General features: G+C 37.5%; 3 protein-coding genes across 3 annotated transcripts; 2 read left to right on the top strand and 1 right to left on the bottom strand.

Annotated features, from left to right (window-relative positions):
- Nucleotides 1–365: 365 nt before the first annotated feature.
- LOC147494491 (uncharacterized) lies at nucleotides 366–1,316 on the bottom strand. Its single transcript, XM_086568155.1, has one exon. It carries the CDS (start codon nucleotides 1,314–1,316, stop codon nucleotides 366–368), a length of 951 nt encoding a protein of 316 aa, XP_086424281.1.
- Nucleotides 1,317–4,226: 2,910 nt separating this feature from the next.
- On the top strand, nucleotides 4,227–4,616 carry LOC147494490 (uncharacterized). Its single transcript, XM_086568154.1, has one exon. The coding sequence runs from the start codon at nucleotides 4,227–4,229 to the stop codon at nucleotides 4,614–4,616; it is 390 nt and encodes a 129-aa protein (XP_086424280.1).
- Nucleotides 4,617–5,366: 750 nt separating this feature from the next.
- LOC147494489 (uncharacterized) lies at nucleotides 5,367–25,221 on the top strand. The gene is made up of 3 exons (XM_086566554.1): nucleotides 5,367–5,636; nucleotides 23,783–24,451; nucleotides 24,651–25,221. Exons 2-3 carry the CDS (start codon nucleotides 24,130–24,132, stop codon nucleotides 24,677–24,679), a joined length of 351 nt encoding a protein of 116 aa, XP_086422680.1. The 5' UTR covers nucleotides 5,367–5,636; nucleotides 23,783–24,129; the 3' UTR covers nucleotides 24,680–25,221.
- The last annotated feature ends 1,477 nt before the right edge of the window (nucleotides 25,222–26,698 follow it).

Raw genomic sequence — 26,698 nt, 5'->3', positions numbered from 1 at the left:
CTCGAGACCGAAATTTGATAATAATGATATGACGTATTGTTGCTACTAAATACTACCATTCCCATAAATGCACGAGTAAACGTACACTAGAAACATATAAGAAATGCACGACATAAAAACATCTTAATTCTGATCACGCCATTCCCATAAATGGTTAATCAGACGCTGCTCTAATTCCACATGCTCGTGCCTATTATGCACATATGCCACGCGTTGCAAGACTCTGCGAAATTCAGCTAAATTGGGGTTTCGGTCAGGAACAATTTCTGCTACATTAGGATTTTCAAAGTAATCATGGTTAATAATAGGCTCAGAGTCTCCATAAACGTAAGCGTTCAAATAGTTATGTCGTTCTTCCTCAACAATCATGTTATGCAAAATAATGCATGCCGACATAACATCATGGAGCATATCTTTGTCCCACAAGCGAGCTTTGCCTCTAACAATTGCAAAACGAGATTGAAGAACCCCAAATGCTCGTTCAACGTCTTTTCTATAAGATCTTGCATCAACGTAAAAAATTTATCTCTTCTTGATTTAGGATTCCTTTTCGCCTTCACTAGTGTAGACAACTGATGATATATACCGTCAGCCAAGTAATAACCGATAGTATAGTCCTTACCCATGAGAGAATAGTTTGCCGGAGGGGTTAAACCTAATGTTAGTTTGTGAAAAAGATTAGAGCGCCACAAAACATTAACATCATTATTAGTACCTGGTAAACCAAAGTAAGCATGCCATATCCACATGTCGAAATAAGCAATTGCCTCGAGTACAAGAGTTGCTGATCCATGTCGTCCAGTATACTGTCCTGCCCATTCCATTGGACATGCTTGCCATGTCCAATGCATACAGTCTAGACTGCCAAGCATGCCAGGAAAACCTCTTAACTCAGCAACACGGAGCAATCTGGCAATGTCTTCTTCATTTGGAGATCTCAGATATTGTGCACCAAATCTCTCCACCACATGTTTGCAAAACATTTTAACAAAGGAGAGTGTTGTTGACTGTGCAATACGAAAATACTGATCCATTGAATCAGCTGGGCTTCCGTTTGCTAGCATTTGCAATGCACACATTATTTTGCCGTGTGACGACAAACCGGGTTTATTGGCTGCATCATATTTCTTCATCCAGAAATCACTATGTTCCTTAAGACCACTCCTAATCCTCAAGAATAGGTGACTGCTCATTCTGTTGCGCTTCCGAAATAAAACTTCATCATATGTGGGATTGACACCGAAATAATCGGCCTTTAAGAGAGCATTTCCCGTTGCCCTATTACGATTCCTATAAAGCGCCCGGGACGCACCCATCACGGAGAGTTGGTTGATTAGAGTTTTCAATGATATGAGCTGCTGTAACAAGATTCATTTGAATTGCGAGTGCAGCTGCTGTCAACACTTCTTGCTCATGCATGAAGTGTCTTTCAATACGTCGTCTTCTCTGGGAATCAGAATCATAATCATTATCACTATCAGAATTCATTTTGCTAGTAAATAAATTATGGAATAAAAATTGAAAATATTAAAACTTGTGTGAGATAGCAAATTGGTTTAATTTCTTGCGGAGAGTTATGTTATATATGCTGGTGGAGGGCCAGGAGAGTACACATGCAACATGCGTACTCTAGTACTCTAGATAGATTACATGCATTTCTTACATAATTTTTTATCTTGCACACACCCCAATAAATAGATTCCATGCATGCATGATTCATTTCAATCTTGCCCACAATTCTTTATCTTGCACACACCCCAATAATTTCTTACATAATTCATTACAATCTTGCCCACAACCCAATGACCCTAATCAATAGCGTACAGACCACAAGAAAGTAAAATTCAATAATTCAATCTGACCCTATAAAAAGAATGTCTTTTCCTCTCTCAAAGGCACATTCCCCGCAAACATCGTAATATTTTATTTTTGTATTATCAATAATACTGTCTTTTTCTCTCTCTTTCACTCTTTTCGGAACAATGTCAAGCGAGAGGATCATCATTTAGCATTGATGAAGACACGATATTATGCCAAGCATGGTTGGATAATTCAATTGATCCAATTACGGAACAAATCAATCGAGGCAACATATTGTGGGATAAAATTAAAGAACAATTTGAGAATCGAGGATGATGATCACGGGTTTTTCTGAGAGGCACGAACTATGAGAAGTGTTACAAGTCGCTGGCAACTTATAAATAAAGCGCTTACTTTATTTCGTGGATGTTTGAATCAAGCCGAGGATATGAACAGATCGGGAACTAACGAAATGGACATTGTAAGATATTATATATATATATATATATATATATATATATATATATATATATATATATATATATATATATATATATATATATATCAATTATTTAGCTAGAATATAATTGATTAAACTCAAACTATTTTTTTTTTTTTTTACGGATGGAGCAAGCAAAGAAGTTGTATGTCACCGTGTCTTCGGATAATAAACCCTTCAAATTTGATCATCGCGGGTTTATTTTGAAAGACTACTTAAAAATGGTAGCGCCATTCAATTCCAACTACACCTGGTTTCTCTCAAACTAATTTTCATAACGGGTCTCCAACTCCATTAAACGAACAAGATGGCATGGGGGGAACACCTGATTCTGAAATGCAAAGACCTGGTTCATCAAAAAGACCGGATTGTGGAAGAGACAAATCAAAAAAAAAAAAAAAAAAAAGTTGATAGTCAAAATGAAACTTCTCTCAAAGAATTAACGCGACAATCTCAACGGGCGATGGAGGCCATTGAGGCAGCAACTGACCGTGGGAAAAAATTCTATGAAAGTGAAGCGTTTAAACTTGCAGAAAAAAAAGAATTCCGTGAGACATTGACATGGGAAAAGGAGATCATGAGCACAAATACATTGACTATGACACCTCAAGGAAAAGAATGGTACAAAAATGCAAAGAAACAAATTTTGAAAGATCAAACTCTTCGCAATGCATGGACTCCTTCAAGAAATTTGCACTTTGAAGAATACGGAGAAAGTGATTGATTAATTTGATTAAGAATTTTAAATGTTTCGTACATATTTGATGTATTTTTAATGTATTTCCTTTTAATTTGTTTTTATTTTTATTTTCAATAAATGTTTTATTTAAATAATTAATTAAGTTGTTGCAAATCGGAATAAATTTAATCTTAAAATTGAAATTATAACAAAGAAATACAACTAAATCAAAAAAAAATTAAAAGGGTAGGATAGAATGGTAATTGCATAAATTAAGTTATTAAAAACAAAAAAAAAAAAAAATCAATTCTAACCGCTATTGGGAGTGGCGGGTGGAAAATCATAATTGAATTCTGTACGCCATTGTGAGTGGCATGTAAGTTATTATTTGAATTAAATCACATTCCTAGCCGCCACTGGCTACGGCGTGCAGACTAATTTGGATTTTTTTCATTGCCCGCCATTGGCAATGGCGTACAGAGCATACGCTATAACGTTAAAATTGACTGTAAAAATGGAGAAATTTATAAAGATAGCGTTGGCGGTATAACGTTTTAACGTACCATTGGATCACATTTTACGTTAAATTTGGTGTTTTGCCGCACCATTGGACTTAGCCTAAGTTCTAAATTTAACCAAGAGAAAAAGTTCAAACTAAGGGTCGACGTCGACCATTTAGACGGAGGAAGAAATTGCCAGGAGCTGACTATTCAACAAAGCAAAATCCATTTGTGTAGGAGCTGACCATTCAACAAAGCGAGATCCATTTGTGTTTGAGCAACCGGTCGACACATCTAACCAGGGCGGACCTAGGAGTTGGCTGACCCGGCTTATAGCCCTCGTAATTTTGCTAAAAAAAAATAAAAAATAGTGATAACTGTTCATAATTTATACACAAAAAAAGTCATAAAAGAAAAAGAAGTAGCAGTGTGATTTAGTGCTAGTAGCCCCCTTGGTGGAGAATCCTGCATCTAACAAAGCTTCATCTCTGCGCCACTTTCTAATCCACCCACACCACCACTAAAGAAACTGAAAGTTACAAGGCCAACACAACCACTCACTACTACATCAAGTGTTATACACTTATACGGACTAGCCAACAGAGAATTAATGTGAGTGAATTTTCATAAGTTCTTCGACCATTGATATTGAGTGTGCACAATGTTGATAGCGATGGAAATTGTGGTTTTTGAGCTATAGCACTTAGTATGGCCGTATGGGGATGAACATTGAAACAGGGTACGGTGGATGGCAGTTCGTCAAGACTTGAGAGCAGAACTTGCTTTTTACAAAGAAGAACATACAAAAGCATTTGTCGGTGAGGAAAATTTTAATACACTTATGGATATGCTGGACACATTTGATAGCCCATGCTCACAAGAGAAGTGGTTTCTATTACCCTATATGGGTTTTCTCAGTGCGTCAAGACATCAGGTTGTGCTCGTTTCAATTTCTTCTGCATTTTGCCACACTTTTGTACCACTGAGAACACCACCTCCAAGCAAACCGCCGAAGGTGATTGCTATTGGACACGTAAATGGAAATCATTTTGTATCTGTGAAACTGCAAGTTGGATGCTCGATTCCTGAACCAGTTCTATTTTGGAAGAAATATCACCTCCCTGCAGCTGATGGATGAACTGCTTCACTAGTTGTGATACTCGTGCAACTCTATGTGTGCATTGAGTTGTTAGTTTTTTTTTTTTTTTTTTTTTTTTTAGAGGAATTGAATGGGTGAAGTTTACAAATAAATGGATTATGATTGTGTGTTCAGAGAAGCATCACTTCTATTACGTTCTGCGGTTCTGGTTCAATCAATTGCACAATTTTTACTTCTTTTTATATGCTTATATACTGATGCCACCTTCAACGATTTTTTCCTCGAAGTACCTTGTGTTAATAATAGTTTCTGCTAGCTTACAACTAATTTACTAGATACTTCCAGGTTTAATATTTTGATCGTCAATAACTTTGCAGAGTTTGAGAGCAGAACCAACTTTCTGTTCGTTCAAAACTCAAAAGTTCTCACAACTCAATTTCACTTGGGAATCTCTGCTCCTTCAACCAAACCAAATGCGTTTTCCAACTTGCCTTTTCTACCATACACATTAATCAGTGTGTTGCATTGCCTACATACTCTAATGGCTTAGACTGGGGCGAAGAAGAAAGAGAAAAAACTGACAACTCCCGCCTCTTAGTTTTTATTTCTTTTGTTTTGGTAATGGACTAATGGTCGCCCTTAGTAACTTTAACCATAGTTTGTTTAAGTTGTGGTTGGCCTTGGTAAGACCAAGAGGCACATAAAAAAAAATAATAATAATTCACTATTCTATAACTGTAGATGAACCTGCGATTTTACAAATACTAAATATGGAGAGAGAGGGATATATATAATTTAGTTGGGGATCCATTAAATAAAAAACATAAGACCAGTAAATTCTATCATAGGCCTTATTTAGGTGAAGCTATAATAACATCCATCCAGATTCTATACTTTCTATCTCTGTCTAACCTTGTTGTTGACTAATTGTAGCTAGTCACGGCTGAGGAAATGGATACGTTTGTAATTGGGAATTTGGTTGAGGTTGACAAAGATGAGGTAGCAGATGATAATAAACAAAAAGCAGAATATGGAATCAAGGAACCATCTATCGGGATGGTATTGACAGATTTATGATTCTCATTATTTTCAGAATGAATTACATGTTGTATTTATATACACTGATAACAACAGAATAACAAACTTCTAACTAAATTCTAACTGCCTAACAACCTTGACTCAGATAACTAACTCTGACTTTGTTTGTTACAGACAAACTTCTAGAACATGTTTGTTACAGAGAAACTTCTAGACCATACTTATATATCTAATATCCCCCCTCAAGCTGAAGTATCCTTCGGTAAGACTGAAAGCTTGCTTTGTAAATATAAATGACGCTGTCTGGAAAGGCCTTTTGTCATGATGTCTGCTAATTGATCCTGTGTAGAGACATACTTGACTTCAAGAGATTTACTTGTGACCAAATCTCTTACAAAGTGGTAATCCACCTCTATATTCTTGGTTCTGGCATGGAAGACAGGGTTTGAAGCAAGTGCTATGGCACTTATATTGTCACACCACAGTATTGGAGATTGATATAATGGTATATGAAGATCTCTAAATAGATGTTTTAACCAACTTAATTCTGCAGCTGTGTGTGCTAAAGACCTGTATTCAGATTCAGTTGAAGATCTTGCCACTGTGTTCTGTTTCTTAGCAGACCATGATATAGGAGTATAACCATAGAAAACAACAAATCCACTTGTTGATTTTCTCATGCGAAGAGAGCCGGCCGACCCGATGCATCGAGTATCGCGGTAATGCTTGAAGGACCTTTTGTGATGATTAAACCTGTACTTACAGTTCCCTTTAAATATCTCAGTATTCTTTTTGCTGCAGCAAGGTGAGGTGTTCTTGGAGAATGAAGATATTGACAAACTTGATTGACAGAGAAGGAAATATCTGGTCTTGTCCAGACTAGATATTGCAATCCACCAACCAGTGATCTATAAGCTGTGTTATCAAGCAGTTCTTCTCCAGAAGTAGAATCAAGTTTTTCTGATGATGATGCAGGTGTAGAGACTGGTTTGGCACCCTCCATATTGTGCTTCTTCAGTAGATCCACAATATATTTAGTCTGAGAAACAATCATTTTGTCTTTTGTTCTGAAGATTTCCAAGCCAAGAAAATAACTTAAATTTCCCAGATCTTTCATTGTAAACTTTTCTGATAAAGCATTTATTACCTTCTGACAATGTGTTGAAGAAGTTCCTGTGATAATTATATCATCTACATACACTAAGATATATGTAATGATTCCTTGTAGTTGTTGTACAAAGAGTGAGTTATCTGCTCTTGAAAGTTCAAATCCCATAGATAATAGGACATCCATTAAAGAAGAGTACCGATTCTTGGCTACCGCTTCATCCATAGAGTGACTTCTGAAGTTTACAAACAAAGTCTGGTCTATCCTTGTCTATGAAACCTGGTGGTTGTGCCATATACACCTCCTCTTTAAGTGTTCCATGCAAGAATGCATTACTGACATCAAGTTGCTTGATGCTCCAATCATTATGCACCGAATTGTTAAGATTAATCTTATAGTAGCATCTTTAGCAACTGGACTGAAAGTCTCTGTGTAGTTCACCCCTTCTTGTTGACTGTAACCTTTAGCCACAAGTCTTGCCTTGAATTTGTCAATGTCACCATTAGCCTTTTGTTTAAGTCGGAATAACCATTTGTTTCCTATAATTACTTGATTAGTATAAGGTACTAAAATCCAAGTATTTGTCTTCTGTAGAGCATTGAACTCCTCTTGCATTGCTTTCCTCCAGTTTTCATCTTTAACAGCTTGACTGAAACATGTAGGAACCTCTGGTAATGGTGTTGCTGTTGTGTTGACTGAATAACATGCCGGAAGTGGATGTTTGGTAGCACAACATGAGACAATAATCTTCTTTTTCACAACTCCACATTTTCCTCTTGTGTTCATGACATGAGAGTTAAGATTGTTATCTTGAGGATTTTGAATAACTGGTTGTTCAATAATAGATTGATGATGTGAAGGGTTTGAAGTTGTGATAGAAGGAGTATTTGAATTGGATGAGATATCAATTGACACATCAGGAGTGATTGAGTTATGATGTGAAGGAGTCTTAGATGATGAGATTGAGGTAGTAGTGTTATGAGGACTTGTAGCAGGAGAAGTAGAAGTGTGTTGAGTGATATGTCTTTGGTAAATGTTAGAAGAAGTAGGATGTGAAAGAGTAGTATTTGGATTTAAAGATGAGTGAAAGATGTCAAAAGGAAGATTAACAAAATTTGACTCTGAAGATGCAGGTTTTGATGAAACACTTTTTGAAATGGTTTTGAAAGGGAAGTTAGTTTCATTAAAAACAACATTTCTGGACACATACACTCTTCCAGTACAGGGGTCAAGACATCTATAACCTTTGTGGTTTAGACTATAACCAATGAAGATACATTCCTTACTTCTAGCTTGAAATTTATTTGTGGTATATGGTTTTAACCAGGGGTAGCAAGCACAACCATAAGATTTGAGGTAGGTGTAGTTTGGTGGTTTTTTAAACAGTTTTTCATAAGGAGACATGAAGTGGTGTTGTTTAGAAGGAAGTCTGTTGATAAGAAAGATGGCAGTTTGAAAGACATCAAGCCAATAGGCATAGGGTATAGAACTTTGACAAAATAAAGTTCTACTAAGGTCTGTTATATGTCTATGTTTTCTCTCTACTACTCCATTTTGTTGTGGAGTATAGGGACAAGAAAATTGGTGAATAATACCAGATTCAAGTAAAAACGTTTCAAAGGAGTCACTGACAAATTCTCCACCAGCATCACTTCTAAATATTTTGATTTTTCTATCCAACAAGTTTTCTATTTGAGATTTATAATGTTTGAACACAGTATAAAAGTCAGACTTGAGATAAAGTGGAAAAATCCAACAATCACTACTAAAAAAGTGACTTTTTGCGTCGGACTTTTTGCAGCGGCCAATGGTTTGGTGGCTATTTCCTACTTGTTGCCACGACTAACAGAATTGGTGACAAGAAGTTACCTTTTGCCTCGCCTGTGTCTTTCCGTGACAACAAGTTTATTTCTTGCAACTATTTCAAATTGGCCGTGGCTTTAAGTCATTCTTATTGTCACGAGTAGGTTTTGGCCGCCGGCGTGAAGTGGGTATTTTGCAACGATTGTGGCAAGAAGCTTCTTAGTTATTTCCTGAAAAAAAAAACTTATGAAAACACATGCGGCCTGCGTCTGTTTTATTCTTTCCCTCCATTTGTTTTGGTGAAAAAATTGAACCCGCGAAACTTCTCAGATAAGAATTGGAAATATTAGCAAAAAAAATATATATATAAGAATTGGAAAAATAAGAACGTCCGCCTTCCACCACTCGTTCCACCAAAATCAAAACTTCCGCCTTTCACCACTCCTTCCACGAGTAGGTTTTGGAGCTGTTACTTCCACCACTCCTTCACTGCTTCCGCAGCCTTCTTCGTTGCTTCCGCCTCCTTCTTCACTTCTGCTTCCTTCTTCGCTGGTTCTCAGGTAATATAGTTTTTTTCACAATTCTTCGGCCATGTTTTGGGTCTTCAATATAATAGTTTAATTTTTTTCACAATACTTTGTGATTCACTATTTCGAATCTAAATTATGTAGAAAAAATAGTGGAGTTGCAATCTTATATCGATCCCTTTTCTTACTGTGTCTGTACATCTGTAACAACCTTCAATCCTTTCTATATTATTTTTTGGTTAAAAAATGCTACTTTTTAAGTTTAAAGCTTTAGCTTTCTTCGTATAAAAGGGTAAAGTTCATAACTTGTTGCTTTATAAAAGGCTCGAATGTTGAATTGTTTTTATCTTTAATTTCTTTACTATTAGTACTAACGTCAATTGTTCCGGTTCGGCAGAGATGGTGCATTCTGAACTTCTATCACCTCTAGAATATCTTAGTCTTTTTGGCTCTTGTATATTATGATTATTATCCTTAAATAGAGTATCTATGTTAAACTAGCTTGTCCGTAAGCTTCCTATTATCAAACTTCATAGACGCTCAATCCTTTTTGGGGCCTCAATTGGTTTTGAGTCCAACTGAAATTCTATTATCCAAATGTTGTGTGTTTGGGCACTGAACAATAAAGAGGAATCCAGCTAGTTTCTTTGTTAGAGTAAGTTACATAACTAATTTATATCATTGTGTTATTTGTGTAGCTTGTTGTCTAGCATAATTTTTATACTATACCATCTAGGCGTCTAGGTGTTGATGGCATATTTAGAAAATTTCAGTAGCATAATGTCATTTTGTCCTAAATGGAATGATTGTGGACTGATTTCTTTTGTGGTTGTTGGTTTGGTGGTGTGAAATCTAGCTTCTTGGGTTATGATAGTTAAATCTACTTTCTCGTTACTTCTAGTGCTCACTCACTTTAGTTGAGTATTGGTTAGGACTTAGGTATGTTTATGGTTATCACATGCTTAACTGATGTCATTTGTTAGTTTGTTAGAAAATGACGTATGTACCAGGACGCCTAGATATTAGTTCACCCCCGATCTCACTTTGCCATGAATGCGAGCGCCTGAGAAAGAAAAATAACAAGTACCAAGCCTTTACATAATTGAATTTGTGAGGCTTTTTCAGTTCATTGAATAGATTTTTGAGTATATTCTTTATTCAAATCGATTATTAGTAGAAACCAACTTTTCAATAGGTTTTGGGATTTGGTTAAAGAGATGAGGATATAAGGAATTAGAACAGGTAATAATAAGAACCTTTTCTAGTGTTTTGGTTTGCTGATTAGGTAGTGGTCCTGTTCTTGCCATCTTTGTGAGTTCTTGTGTTTGATCATTTTCCTGTGCCTAAGTATTTTTTTTGTTGTTACTTAATGTATGTAGGATATGATATTCTTGGTGAACAAGCTATTGTCTTATTTATTTATTTTCATGTAGTTGTTGTTCGGTACTTGCTACTTAATGGATAAAAGTTGGATGGATCCATTTGTGGGAAAATGTAGTCGTAGGTATATACTTGGTTGTGAGAAATTTATTGAGTTTGCTTGGAATAATCGAAGTCGAGGAACTCAGTGGTGAGATTTACTGCCCATGTGTTAGATGCCTTAATCTTTTGCTATGGCCTAAAAATGTAGTGGAACATCATATAAAGAATCGGGTATACTACGGAGTTATGTGGCGTTGGACAAAGCATGGGAGAGTGGGCAGGTGAATACCGAGTCCAATGAGGGTGATGATATGCATGCAATGTTGCAAGATGCATTAGGATTTCAGAACATGGTTGGTATAGACAATGACATACCACCCGTCTGAATTCAAATGAGTCTAGTTCCAAATGACACTTTCGATGCGGATGAGCCAAATGAAGAAGCACAAAAGTTTTACAAGTTGTTGAAGGAAGCAGATACACCCTTGTATCCGGGTTGTACTAAGAGTTCAAAATTGTCTTTCCTAGTACGATTGCTTCATGTAAAGTGTCTTAATGGCTGGAGTAATCATTCGTTCGACGTGTTGCTTGAGGTATTGAATGATTCACTTCCAGATGACATCAATATGCCCAAGAATCATTATGAATCAAAAAAACAACTTCGAGATCTTGGGATGGAGTGCATTAAGATAGATGCATGTCCAAATGATTGTATGTTGTATTGGAAGGATAATAAACCGGTCATGGACAAGGATAACTGTGACATATGTGGTGAGTCAAGATGGATCATGACTTCATTGGAGTGTACAGAGAATGGAGTTAGTTCATCTGCAAAACCTAAGAAAAAGGCTGCTAAGGTTTTGCGATACTTTCCCATAAGGCCAAGACTTCAAAGATTATTTATGTGCTCAAAAACTTCTAAAGATATGAGATGGCATGCAGATGATCGTCTTTAAAGATGGTGCTTTGAGGCATCCAAATGATTCGAGGAATGGAAAAGTCTAGACATAAGATATCCTTCATTTGGTTTAGAATCTCGCAATGTTAGACTCGGTATCGCTAGTGATGGTTTCAATCCTTTCGGTAGTCTTAGTTCTATTCATAGCACTTGGCCTGTTGTATGCATTCCGTATAATCTGCCACCTTGGATGTGTATGAAGCAGCCTTTTCTTATCATGGCATTGCTAATTCCTGGCCCTAGTAGTCCTAGAAATAACATTGACGTGTACTTGCAGCCATTAATTGATGAGTTAAAGGAGTTGTGGGAAAAGGGAGTTGAGACGTATGATGCCTCTTCAAAACAAAATTTTAAAATGCATGCAGCTGTCTTGTGGACTATTAATGACTTCCCAGCATTTGCTAATTTGTCTGGATGGAGCACTAAAGGAAAACTTGCATGTCCCTCATGCCATGAGGAGACTTGCTCAAAATGGTTGCAAAATGGGAAAAAGTTTTGTTATATGGGAAGCCGTAAATTCTTGCCACTTGATCATAGATATCGAAAGAATAAAAGTTCTTTTGATAACAATACTGAAATGGGAGTTGCCCCAAGTCCCTTTACTGGAAGTAGTGTTCTTGCTCAATTAGATGGGTACGACCAAATCACATTTGGTAAGGCGGAGTGTGATAAGGTTGGGCAGAAGAGAAGTCGAGATGATAATTATCTGCCACATAATTGGAAGAAGATCAGTGCATTTTTTGATCTCCCTTATTGGAAACACCTTCGTGTACTTCATAATCTAGATGTCATGCACATTGAAAAGAACAACGGTGAGAGTTGGCTTGGGACATTGCTGAATTTAGAGAAGAAATCAAAGGATAACTTGAAGTCAAGGCAAGATTTGGTGTTAATGGGTATGTGAAAGTCACTTCATCCAATAGCTAAAGAGGGTAACAAATATTATATCCCCCCTGCGCCCTATACCTTGTCCTTGACTGAGAAGAGAAAGCTTTGTCAATTCTTGAAAGGTATTAAAGTTCCAGATAATTTTTCATCAAATATCTCGCGTCGTGTTCAGGTGAAAGAATGCAAAGTACCTGGCCTAAAAAGCCATGATTGGCATGTTCTAATGCAGCAACTTCTTCCAGTTGCAATACGTGGAATCTTACCTAAGGAAGTTACATTAGTTCTTGTTGAGCTCTCTAATTTCTACAAGCAATTATGTTCGAAAGTATTATGGGTTGCAGAGTTGGAACGCCTTGAGCATCGATTGTCATCACACTATGTAAAATGGAAATGATCTTTCCTCCATCATTTTTGATGTTATGGTGCATTTGCCTATTCATTTAGCTGGTCAAGCTAAGCTCATTGGACCCGTGGTACTATCGTTGGATGTACCCAATCGAAAGGTTAGTATATAAGATAATAGTAATGGTTACTCACTTGTATGTATTTTGTTAAAATTTTGTTTATATTTTATATTTATTCAGTACTTATACACCTTGAAGAAGTATGTTAAGTAATAAAAGTAGACCGTAGGGATCTATTCTTTGAAGGTATCTTGCTGATGAATGTTTAACTTTCTGTTCAAGATACTTAAATGATGGGATTGAGACTAAGTTCAACCGGCCAGGGAGGAATGAAGAGATTCAAGTTGTTGGACCAGATGGAAAGTTTTCTATATTTTCAGGAAATAGTCATGCTTTAGGGAAGGGAACGTTTCGGACTCTAACAGACGATGAGTGGGAACAAGCTCGTTTGTATGTGCTAATCAATTGTGAGGAAGTGGTACCGTTTGTTGAGTAAGTCCACCTTATTGAAATCGTTCATTTATTAAAAGAAATATTATTTATAAAATGTCATATATACTCATTATAAATGAAACAATATTTTGTATAGGAAGCACAAACAAGTGATTAGGGATGAGCTCGGGCGGCGGTCAAGTGCTAGGAATATGGACCGTATTCATAATGAACGATTTGGTAACTGGTTTGAAAATCAAGTAAGTGTTAGTTATATGTACGTAGTTAGATTGTGTACGTATATCAGTTTATGTATATTTCTGTAAATTATTAGTAAAACAGATGTTGTTAACGTAGTTTTTATTTATTTATTAATAAATATCAATCATTAATTCAAGATGCTGTTAATGTCTGCCTCGCTAAAGCTCAGTCTGATAGCTCAAGTCGCAAGTCAAGTAGTGTAGATCGTGACGATTGAAAAGGAGAGTTAGGACCGATAAGGATAAGCCTCGAGGTAGGTGCCGCCGGAAGTCGCTTCTCCTACCCCTCTGCCTCTATTCATCATATAGCTTTCCCTGTGGTCCTTTAGATTCCCAAGGGGAATTCCCTGCTCTCCGGTTTTGCAGTGAATGGCCTAACGTCAACGAATGAGCTTGTGGTTCATCGGACGCTTAAACCGGTTCATGTCATAAGTGCCCGAAAGGGCCCTTTGATTTTCTGCTTTCCTAGGGAGCATCGCATTCAGTCGTTTCATTTGGCAACTTCCGCTCAGTAGGGACAACGGACGGTTTATTGTCTCCCTCGCACCCATAAAAATGGGAAGATTGTCAACATCGACCTTCTTGCGCCTCTACTACTAGATGATTCATCACCATTGAATTTAGATTTAGTAGTGGGTTCCTCAATGGATCACATACCGTGAGGAGGCTAGTGGACTCATCATATTAGCTCAACCAGGGCTGCTGATGCTAGACCGGCTTATGCTCGCCCGTCAAGCATTATAGGGAGGAAGAAAGGGGAGCAATCACGTCGGTTTCAATACCGGCAAAGGCGCAGCATGATTACACTTGTATTCGACAAAGCGTGAGTTGGCTAGGAGCCAACCGTTTGCGTGGGGTCTCTCTATGTAACCTCTAGGCTGTATAGCATAGCGGGCTGCTATTGCTAGGTAGTCTGTTTGTCTATGTAGCTTTTGCAGAGTTATTTGTACAATCGCAGCCCTCGACGTTAGGAATGAATACTGAAAAGACGTGGTTCGCTTACCGCCAGCCTAAGTTTTAAGTTGAGATTGAACATATACCTGAGCTATTGCAGAGTTATTGAACATATACCTGAGCTATTGCAGAGTTATTCAGAAGGGTCTGTATATACCTGCAGATTGAACATTGAGAATTTTCTGAACAGACTTCTCACAGTTATTTAGCTTAACAGCACTCCAGTTATTGAACTGCTTCTTGATAGCTTAAATTCCAGTTAACAACTGCTTCTTCCAATGCTAATTATTAATGAGAAAAATAAATAATGGCAAAAATGTGTTTAGGAAGGTGAGAGTTGAGAGTAGAGATAAAGTTAGGATTGAAAAAACAGCTGAAAAAAGGTCTGGGAATATTGCTGAGAGCTAAAATAATAAGAAGATGCAGAGAAAATTGCAAAGAGGGAGAAGAAGCTTATGTGTTCCGGGTTTGAAGGTCGCAAGGAATGATTCTTTACTGAATGAGATTTTATTTGGTAGCTGATACTGCAACATATATTTCAGCACTAACCTGAAAGAATCCATATTCTTCACAGGCTTTTGCTAGTGATTTAAGAACTTCAGGCCTATTAGGACCTTGCAGTTGTGCAAAATCTATGATTGGCAACTTAATGCCGCCATTGGCGGCAATGTTCATCGGCAATTTGGGTTCTGCTTTTTTAGCTATTGCTATTCGGTCTCTCGCCATTATGAGGCAAGACATACTTGTTAGGAACCACTGTCACATAGATGCTTCACTCCCTTCTGGTATGAGCTGTTAAGTAGATCATCCTCTACGCTTCTCTTAATTGGCAAGGTCATTGCTGGTGACATGATGTAATAAAAAAGAATGGATTGAAGCTAATTAAGAATATAGCAAAGTTCTTATGATATGGTTTAATAATTTAGGCCTGAAGCATGAACAAAAAACTAAAATCTTGTGATAGAAAGGAATGATTCTTTACTGAATGAGATTTAAAGAATATACAAGGGCATTTGAAAGCTGATACTATGTAACCTATAGGTTGTATAGCATAGCGGGCTGCTATTGCTAGGTAGTCTGTTTGTCTACGTAGCTTTTGTGGAGTTATTTGTACATTGCTGCCCCTGACGTTAGGAATGAATACGAAAGACACGGTTCGTTACCAACAATCTTAGTTTTTAAGTTGAGATCCTCCCGCTTCTAGCTGATCACCCCCTGTTATGCCTGTATAGGTTGAAACTTCCATCAAATGTAGATTCACAGAATTTTCAAACTTCCCCTTCAGTTATGTTATACACATCACATCAGCCAGCTGAAAATTTAATGTCCTTATCTGTTTATGCAAGAGCGTGTGTTCAAGTGCAAAGAGAACCCCGCCAACTCGAGCACGGAAAGCAGCTGCTACACCAGCGGCTGCACCACAAGTGATCAAGTCCCGTCGATCACGGTCATTTTTAAAGTATCTGAGCCATTTCCATGTCAAATGGTACTTGCGTGATCCACCCTGACCAAGTAAATTGGCTATACAAGCTCCTGTATGTACCATAGGCCCCTCTTTTCCCAAACAAACCGCCGCCAAAGAACTCCAAAAATGGAGCCAAAATCTGCAAGTGACCATAACATAGGCGGTAATGAGAAAGTGACCATAAGACTTTAGGTGCAACTGAGCACTCAAGTCAGCGACTTAAACCGGCCCTAGGTCGGGGGGGTGTCGTCGCACTAGAATCGTCAGTACGGATTCGCAACCCCATTGGTCAATATGCGTTCAATAAAATGGGAAATCCTACTATATTAATGCCAATAAATCACATCCTTGTCTCTAGTGCTCCCTGCATTCAAAAAAGCCTGGTAGCTGATGGAATGAACGAGCACAAGCGCTGCCAGCTTAATTCAAAGTCAAATATGTATAGGTATTAAACTAATAAGATGTATCCATGCGATATTAACTTTATTTCTTCTTATTTGAATAGGTCCAACAAATGAAAAAGGATGGGGAGTTGGTCAAATGAGCAACTTCTTAGTTTAGCATATGGTCCCAAATGATTTGCTTCCCCGTTTCATGGGCTGTATTGCAAGTGGGTATAGATTTCACACAAAAGTTCGTGGAGTCTCAAGAAAAACTTCGAGAATAGTGGAGTTTTTGTATCGGCAGAAACATCGAGCTTTGCAAGCGAAAAGACATGAATCCGGACCGGGTAGTGTTGGTTATTATGGTGTCTTTGAATGACATAGTTGAGTTGGCGTTATTGCAATGAGAATAGAGTGCTTATGTTCAAATGTGATTGGTGGGATGTTATGACTCGCTACAGAATAAAAAGTAGATGAATATGGTTTCATTACTCTGAACTTTACACCTAACCTTAGCTACAAATGAACCATTTATTCTAGCATCTCAAGTGAATGTGTTTTTATCTTCAGGATAATTTGGACGATAATTGGCGAGTTGTGTTGAAGACTCTTCCAAGGGACATGTATGATATGGGTTCAGTAGTTGAGCCGACTCAAGATAATATGTCTTGTATGCAGCAAGATGTAGATAACATAGTTGACAACACACACGACATTAACGGTTGGACTAGGAGTGAGATTGATGGAGTAGAAGTTGTTGCGAATATTGTTGATGAAAATGTCGTTGACGTTGATGAAGACTTCATCAATGATAGTGATTGTGATGAAGACATCATTGAATACAGTGACGAAGATTATATGTAGTTTGCATTTTTTATGTTGTTTTTTGTTTTGGGAGTGGTTATTATGTGATTTTAGTTTGCTTTGTTTCTCGTCACCTATGATGTCATATATATACAAATATTTTTCAGTAGGGACCTTTTTTTGTAAGTTTTTACTAACAATTCAAGATGGTATCACTAAACAATGTCATATATATCAGTTTCTACTGTCTTCCTTGATAGATTTAATTTGATGAATTGCTTTCTGTGACAATTTAGACAGGTGCAATGGTAAAACGACTACGAGAAGATCCCAAAGTGGTGGCGTAAGTTTAAATTTACGTGGACCTTAGATCAATTTCATTATTGTTTGGCGGTAATTAATGTGGGGCATATGTGGACAAATTGAACGGGGTTAGAGGCACGCCTACTCTTCCTAAGGTATTTGACCAACCAAATGGCTCAAAGTTGGAATTGCTATGGAAAGACAAACAACCCGGTGGGGCCTCGGAAACATCCAAGCTTGTTCTCCGAGTCTATTGGAGTATTAATGGCAACGCCACGCCGATTTAACTGACAAAAATTGGGAGCTCCAAGATGTAAGCCACAAACAGTGGTTATGGGATAACATTAAGGTATGGACTTTTGGAGTTGCTGCACATATCTTGTTAATAGAAAAACATTGTCTAATTCATTTCTTGGTAGAAATATGATTCCTCATAGTATAGATATAAATGCAAAGATTGCTTAAGCTTTTTGTCTCTCATTTTAGGATTCATGGGAACTTGATGAGACTCGGAAGGAGCCCACTTTGGGTCCAATTTCCTCAGACGAATTCAGAAACAAAAAAAGTAAATGGAAAAGGAAATTTTATACCCCCTACACCACATATGAAGAGCGTGTAAGCCATAGGCCACACCAACTATCACAACAAGAGTGGGTTCAGCTTGTGGAGTTTTGGGATACTCCGGAGCAGCAAGTAAGAGAAAGTGTAATATTTAACTTATATATTTTTACATGGTACAATACTAACTAAGTTCAATTCGTATGCATTATGTATTATGTGTAGGCCATTTCTGAACGTAACAAGGCTAATCGTGCTAAGCAAATAGCGAAGCACGCTGCTGGAAGAATAAGTTTTCCTCAGTTTGAAGAGATAATGGTACATATGCTTATTATTTTTATATTCCTAATATGGTATTGAATTAGATTAGTAACAATTAGTAAATTTCTTTATATTTGGTTAGAGTAAGGAGCACGGAGCACCCCCTTCCCTAGGAGATCTTTTTGTGAGGACTCACACAAGTTCAAAAACGCATGACGCTCTTGATGATCAATCAAGAGATTACATTGTATGTATCAGTTTGATCCTTAGTAATGGCTTCAACTTGAATATCCTACTCGGTTGTATTTAATATAGTATGTGTATCTTTTTCCTGGAATATGTAGGAGAAAATGAATCACCTAGCAGGTAGAGATGAACATGGGGCACAACTACCTCTCACAAATGAGATTTATAGGGAAGTGATGCCTCCAGAGCGGCATGGACGTGTGAGGTTGAGGGGACGAGGTGTAACACCAACCAGCTACTTTGGCTCCCGATTATCTTCGGACAATCGGGTGAATGACCTGGAAAACCAGGTGGTTGAAATGAAAAGAGTAGCGGAAGAGAAGGAGGAGGAAAGGCAGCGTGAGATTGAAGAGATGAGGAGGCAAGCACAGGATAAAGATGAGCAAAGGCAACGTGAAATGGATGAGATGAAGAGACAATTCGATGCCCGAGATGCGGACATGGAAGCACGACTAATGCAAAAGCTCTTGGAGATGACTACAACTCGTTCGCGTCTTTCTTCCAATTAAGTAAGTCAATCCTTAACTTGTCATCTGTCCTGTCCTCTGTTCTTACATTGTATGACAGATATTGTACATCTTGTTCTTACAGTTTTCCTTATGGTATTAAGGTATCTACGCCACCGCTTTCCCTTTTCTCGTATTGTAAAAGAACATCGCGAGACCAATTGAGTATGAGTGGACACAATCAGAAATCGAGTTTAATAAGATCGATGGGAGGGCATTTAGCTTAAGTCTAGGTTCCCTTGTTCATCGTGGAAGTAGATTCCATTACACTTGCAAAGACGATAGCAAAACGAACTTAAGATTGGAAGCGAATGCCCTTTTTGTAATGATGGTTCACAAAAGATGTTAGCAATTTGTGAGAGTAGATGTTGTTGACGCAGTGAAAGAATTTCACTGTGAACCTTTATAGATTAATGAATCTCTCCGACCTTTATCTCTATCTCTTGGAGTATGGATCATGTTGATTCTTTATGTACTTAGTTGTCTTGTTGGAGGCTCCTTCTTTTCAGGACTAAGGTGGAAGCTAGTAATGTTAGAATTAGTAGATCAGCAGGCAGAAAAGAACAATTAGTTACTGTTCAAGATGGGATGTTCTTTGCCTTTCACTTTATATCCTCTATATATGTGGAAAATGTGCTCGCTTTTTCGAATTGATATATAAGCATCAAATGCACCCGTGTTATTTGATGCAGTTTCTGGCCTCCGGTTAAGCTTTTGAAAGAGCTTCATTTGTGAAGCGGGTGAATTCCTGAATATATTTGGATAATGTCTTGGCTGTGAGCACTCATACGGTTAGAAACCATGTGCCCTCCTCAAAGCTTCTTAGGACCCAGAAGGATCCTTTGAGTACCTTACATGTGCTATATCTTCCTGCTACATACCCAGATAGGTTTGTCATCATGTAATATTTCTAAGAGATGTTTTCTCCAGTTTCTTCAAATTTTCATGTCCGACAACAGTGGGTTCTATTTCTTTCAAATCTACACTGTATAGCGCTATTTCTAGTGCAAGCATACCTGTCCTCTGTTCACAGGAATTCACAGGAATCAAATCTACCACCAGTCCAAATTTAGTAAAAGAATTCTCGGAAAACCGAGCTTTAAAGAAGACCTAAAGTTACTTACTCACTTGGGTGTTTCTTCTTGGAAATCTGTAAGTGATAGTGAAGTGTGTTTTGTTTTTTTTTTTTTTTTCGGTTGGTAGATTTGATTCATTCACTTAGATTTTCCTCTTTTTTCTTTTCTGAATCAATCTGATTATGATGAGTTCATTCTCAAGGGTAAGAGGGGGAATCAAATTTACTTAATTGACTGCTTTTTTTTTTTTTTTTACTGATTGTTTTATGACTTTGATCTGAAAGTGGGTCACATCAGCAGGTGGGTTGTAGGGTATACAAGCCTAGGGGCTATACTGTAGGGTATACAAGCCTAGGGGCTATACTGTAGGGGGTTGTAGGGGTTTCAAGGGTATTTTTTTTCTTTCTTTTGCTTTCTTCTTTAGGAGTTGGTCATGTCTGTCTACTTTGACAACTTGTTCTGTTCACTTGGTGATTTGGTTTGGAATCTTGTGAGAGCTGAAAAGCTTCAGGTGGGGTTCTTTCCTTTCTTATTAGTTTTAGTGCTCTTGGTATAAAACTGTTTCAACTGTTTTTTTACTGTTTCAACTCATAGGTCTTAATTCCCATTGATGTACGTATTCATTAATTTGGTATAAAACTTGTTTTGCTGGGTTTAGATGGCATGGATTGACTGTTGTACTCATGTTTCTTATTGACTGTTGTACTTATGTTGTACTCATGTGTATCCCTTTTGTTTTTGCAGAATTGATGATCGAGGAGGCTGGGCTAAATATTGTAGTGCTGCATATGCACGATCAGTTTCGACATCACAAGGATTTTTTTTATTTTGGTCCAAACGTACTATTGGTTGGATATATAGTAGCTAGGGTTGTACTTGGTTTACTTTTGTACTTCATGATGGATTTTTAGTGAAGTTATTTTGTGGTTTTTTATGTTTTTTGCTAGACTAATTGCTCTTAAGAATATAAGGAAAAAATTGTTGGTTTATATTATATAGTATATTTCATAATTACTTGTTTCAATGTGGAATGAAATTTGACTTTGTATTCACTATCGTAATTTTATGTTGGTATAGTTTGGTTTGTTTATGTTAAATTTTGTTTAACAAAAAAATAAGAATAAAAAGCTAATTGCTGCAACAAAAAATGCGGAAAGAAAGTGAAGCAACACTTCTTGCTGCGGTCTGAAGCAACACTTCTTGCTGCGGTCAGTTGCTATAAATTTGAATTTCTTGCCGCGGTCAGTCGTGGCAATTAGGCATCCTTTTATAGCGGCCACCACTGCGGCAAAATGTATTTTGATATTTAAAAACGAAATAATTAATTCAAATTTAATAAACATTTAGCAGCAGCATGACTGTGGCAACATGTCTACTCTTTTGCCGCGGTGGCACAATGTCGTGGCAAAAAACTTCTTTCCACACCTTGTACTGCCTCGGGCGTGGCTAAATATTTTCCTGTGGCAAAATGCTTCTTGCCACGAAATTTATACTTTTAGCCACCGGTTCTGACCGCGGCGAAAACCTGTTTTTTTAGTAGTGAATAACTTGTATAGTCATCAACAATACTTGCATAATACTTGAATCCAGAAATAGAAACAAAGGGTGAAGGTCCCCACAAATCTGCATGAAGAAGTTGCAGAGGACCACTCGTTTTTGAACTAGAAAGTTTAAAAGGCAACCTACTACTCTTGCCAAATTGGCAGTTATTACAAAAAGTGTCATGTGACTCTTTATTCAAAGGAAGGTTGAACTGGTGAAGAACTTTGCTGAAGATAGAAGAAGCTGGATGACCGAGCCTTTGGTGCCAGATCACAGGTACTGCTCTCTCACCAATGAAGGCTGATGGTGATGGATGAGTGCTGGTGAGAGTGATAGGATAGAGGCCATGTTTATGAGGTCCCTGAAAAAGGATCCTCTGTGTTTTGTTGTCCTTTACAATAAAGTGAGATGATGTAAAAGTTAGAGAACAGTCATTGTCTTTTGTAAACTTATGAACTGACAGCAAGTTTTGTGAAATTTTTGGGACATGTAAAACATCTTTAAGTAGGAAATTTAAATTTGGTCGGGAGGTTTAAGAAGCATATTACCGGTATTGGCAATATTCGCTTTGGCCATCTCCTACGATCACTTGATCAGATCCATGATATGCATGTGGGAAGCTCAGATTTTCATAGTCTGCAGTCATATGATTTGTTGCTCCACTGTCAGCATACCAGTGGGTATTAGACCTTGATGTTGAAGCTTCACTTCTGTTTGCAACCATAGCTTTCAAAGTCCTTGGTGGAATCTTTCCCTGATAGGCAAAATTCATCCTATCATAACAGTCTATTGCATAGTGTCCAGTTTTCCCACAAATCTGACAAATTGGCCTGTTGCCATTATTGAACCCATGACCACTTTGTGATCCATTAGCTGGTCCAGACTTTACACCTTTGCTGTTGTCATTTCCATTTCCAGGGTTCTGTTGCTGATAATTTCCTTGATATCCATTGCTTCTACCTCCATATCTTCCACGGGCATTTCCTCTTCCTCTGTATCCTTGAGTAGAACCACCTCTACTAGTACTTCCTTGATGACCAGAGTAACTATTTTGATTCCAAGTTCCATAGTTATTTCCTCTTCCAGCTGCAAATGCATGTGTAACATTTTCAGTTTGAACCAAGTTAGTATGTTGTTCATGAAGCATTATTTATTCACTTAGAAGCAGTCCATGTAATTCATCAAGAGTGACATCCTCTTTTCTTGTTCGGATTGATGTACAAAAGGCTTTGTACTCAGCAGGTAATCCAATAAATATGGTTATTAATAGATCTCTATCATCAACAATAACCCCAGCAGCAGAAAGTTGATCTGTAACTTCTTTAACTTGATATAGAAAATCAGCCATGTTTTGATTTCCTTTCTTCAATGATTGTAGCTTGAGTTTCAGCTGATGAATATGAGATCTTGAGACAAACAAGAACCTCTTTTCAAGTGTTTCCCACAAATCTTTAGAAGTTTTAGCACCAACCACATACGCAAGCAACCCTTCAGAAATGGTTGCATTCATCCAAATGAGTAAGTTTTGATCCTTCTTGATCCAATCACTATACTCAGGATTGATAGTTTCTGCTCCATTTTCATCAACAACAAACTTCACTGGACATGGTGTATTACCATCAATGAACCCTAACAGCTCATAACTTCGAAGAATTGGTAAGAATAATGACTTCCAAAGCACATAATTGTCTTTGGTAAGTTTGATAGTGACTAGATTTCCAATGTTACTGAATGAATAGGTAGTCATCTTGTTTTTTATAATGAATTTGATATAAAATCGATACTAAATGAGTTTTGATTGAATTTGAAATCAAATGCTTGATTTCATCAAATATTTGTGACTATTAATATGAATTTGACGAAACTTATCTTTGAATTGAAGATTGAATCACTTGATAGAAACAGAATGAAGAATAACCGAAGATTCTTGAATACTCATTGAAGAAGAAGCTTGCTTCACCATTAATGGAGCTTTATGCAGAAGAAGAAGACTCGTTATTTTGAGTTTTGAGGATTAGGATCTTTTCTTGTCTTTAGACACAATGCTCTGATACCATGACATATTTCTTATTCTCATTATTTTCAGAATGAATTATATGTTGTATTTATATACACTGATAACAACAGAATAACAAACTTCTAACTGAATTCTAACTGCCTAACAACCTTGACTCAGATAACTAACTCTGACTTTGTTTGTTACAGACAAACTTCTAGAACATGTTTGTTACAGAGAAACTTCTAGACCATACTTATATATCTAATAGGTATTTGGTTCTTTTGAAGAAGCCAAAAATTTCTATGAGGACTATGCTTGGAGTAAAGGATTTGCTATCCGTATAAGATCAACATATAGAGATCGGCGTGGGCCAGACTTGTCAAGTGCCTTAGTTGTATGTACGTGTGAAGGGTACAATCAAGGGAAGGTCAGAAGAAGCACTTCCATTGTTAGGAGTGGTTGCAAGGCATCCATGCGTGTTACTAACATTAGAGGGACGAGTGCATGGAAGGTTACTGTATTTTCGGATCATCATAATCAATTAATCATCAATTGTTCACCCAAAGCAAATGCAATAAGCTTAAATCTCGTGCAGCTAAGAACCCAACGGAAGCCATGAGAAGTTGTGATGTATACCGGCAAGCAACTCGGTTGGCACACATGGCTGGTAGATCAGAGGAGATATATGAAGTTATAATGGCTGTTATGGAAGAGACCTTCAAGAAGGTTTCACAAATGGAGAAGGAGCTGTTTAACAATGACGAGGCTTCTGAAAATCCAGACAATTTGGCTAATGGTGCTCAATTGATACCTCAAGAGGCACTGATGGCTACAACCAATGACAAGAAAATTACCAGAAAAGGGAAGGAGATGGGTAGCGATATAGCCATAATGAACAATGACCTTAACAAATGGAAACACATAGATAGCGTAGAAGGTAGGCATTCAAACCCAAGATCCATGTGTTATACAGGAGAAGCAATGAACTTACATTAAATCTAATTTATCGTGTTTTATTGATAAAAAGTGGATCATGATACTACATATTAATCCTGTAGCAGTTATTCTATTCTTGTCTATAGTATTTATGTTTCTTTGGTTGTTTTTAACTGTGTTGCTATCATTTGATTTAACAGATACTTCTCTCCTGTATCATAGTGAATGATGGGCAGGGAGCTTTGTTTTGCCATCTTGGACTCAAAGGTAATCATATCCTGCGCTTGGATGTTTTCTTTTCACACTGGCTGGTGCATTGGCAATGGTCGTGACATTTGATTGTGGAAGGATATGGTTTGGGAATAAAGCTATTTGTGACAGAATAGAAAGTAGTGCTCTCTCTTTTTGGGCAAATATGAATGCAAAACTCAGTGATTGCATTAATGGAGACCAGTGGAGCTTCTCACCCGACATGATCATGGTCCTCAACAGACTAGGCTTTCAAGTCAATCATCTACCTCAACCATGTCCAGAAATCGCAGATTCAATTATATGGCAACCTTCTACCGATGGCAACTTCAAAGTCTGCACAGCCTTTGAATTGAAGCAATCAGAAAGAAAATGCCTAAGCCCCCTTGGTCACAGTTTCTATGGAAGTCAAAAACTCAACCAAGGCAACATTTGGTCCACAATGCCAACTGATCGAAAATATTGACTAGCCATAAGCCCATAATTACCGAGTATATATATGTAATTGCAAAATGAATTTTGGAGTTTCTTTGCCTAATTATCATCGTAAGTTTATAAATCAATCAGAAGCTGTTACATACTTGTGGTCCTCCTCTATGCCGGACCCATAGTAAGAAAACAGCATAAATGTTAAAAACTAAAAAGGCTCACAGCCGGCAGCTAAATAGCAAGCTTCCACAAGAAAATGAAGGCCTACATCCAACAACTAAAGCCCAAGATTGAGGCTGTTGATTGTGTGGTACTTCGATCCTGGCCAAAAACAACATAGATTAGTCAAAATTCTAAAGGGTAAATTTCTGATTCGGCCATGATAATGTCATTTTGTTCTTAATCCGGCCATTGTCAGCAACTCAGTGCAAAAAATTGATGACATTATTCCACTATTTGCAACAAAATGCGCTAAATTGCAATTTGTGGCCGAATTAGAAACACATTGACATTATTATGGCCGAATCAGGAATTTACCCATTCCAAACATGTGCTACTGTCACGGCACACCTGATTGGAAATATATATTTTAGGTGGTAGCCATTAGTCCCATTCGAAAAAGAAGAAAAAAGGTAGAAAAAAGTTAACAAACAGTGAAGATTGAAAAGCTTGGGCTCCAAATATTGAGTCAATTTAAAGCCCCCACTAATGTTTATCCATATAGACCTCTATAATTGGAAAAAAAAATTCAAGCCTGATAAGGCCCATCACATAAACCACGTCCTTTTTTTAGAAAAATTGAAATGTTAAAAAGAGTGGGGAGCTAAAAAAAAAACAAACGTGTTTGATGATTTGTGTATGTCATTCTATGATTGCTGGCAATGAATTTATACATGTGTTCGTAGAGAAATGCAAGTAATTCCTGCACTACCTAGTACAACACACTCCTAGAAAGGTAAATAAGACTCTCGATTGTCTTGCAAAAGTGGCTAGAAGAGGTCCAACCACCGTGACACTCCAAATTGGAAAGAGAGACTGGGCGAAAATATCCAAGATCATTGAAAAAGGTACTTTATTCTTGACGGATACGATTTGTGTTGGTGCGCCGATTTCCACCAAAAAGCGATTATTACAAGTGTGCCATTGGTTTGAAAAATCTAAAAAACACAATTATTACAAAGTATGCCATTAGTCCAAAAAATTTGAATTGAAACCCAAACTTAAACGACCATAAATTTGGTTTTGGATTAAGTCCCTGTCCAAACGACCTAGACTAAGTTTGGACTAAGTCCAAACGGTGTGGCCAGTCGTTTGGGACTTAATCTAAACGATCCTACCACACCGGGCCAAGAGCCTAAAAAAAAGAACTATATATTCTTTCAAAGTTCAAATCCCAAACGACATGAACACATCGTTTTGGACTAAGTTTAAACGGTGTGGTCATATCGTTGGAGACTTAGTCCAAACGGTGTGGCCATGTCGTTTGGGATTTTTCTAAGTCCAAACGGTGTGGCCATTTTTTCTAAGTCCAAATCCCGGCCATACCGCTTTGGACTCACCCGCAATGGTC

This window comes from Coptis chinensis, chromosome 6, assembly GCF_015680905.1.
Source record: "Coptis chinensis isolate HL-2020 chromosome 6, ASM1568090v1, whole genome shotgun sequence".
NCBI lineage: Eukaryota > Viridiplantae > Streptophyta > Magnoliopsida > Ranunculales > Ranunculaceae > Coptis > Coptis chinensis.
This window is presented reverse-complemented; position numbering and strand designations above follow the sequence as displayed.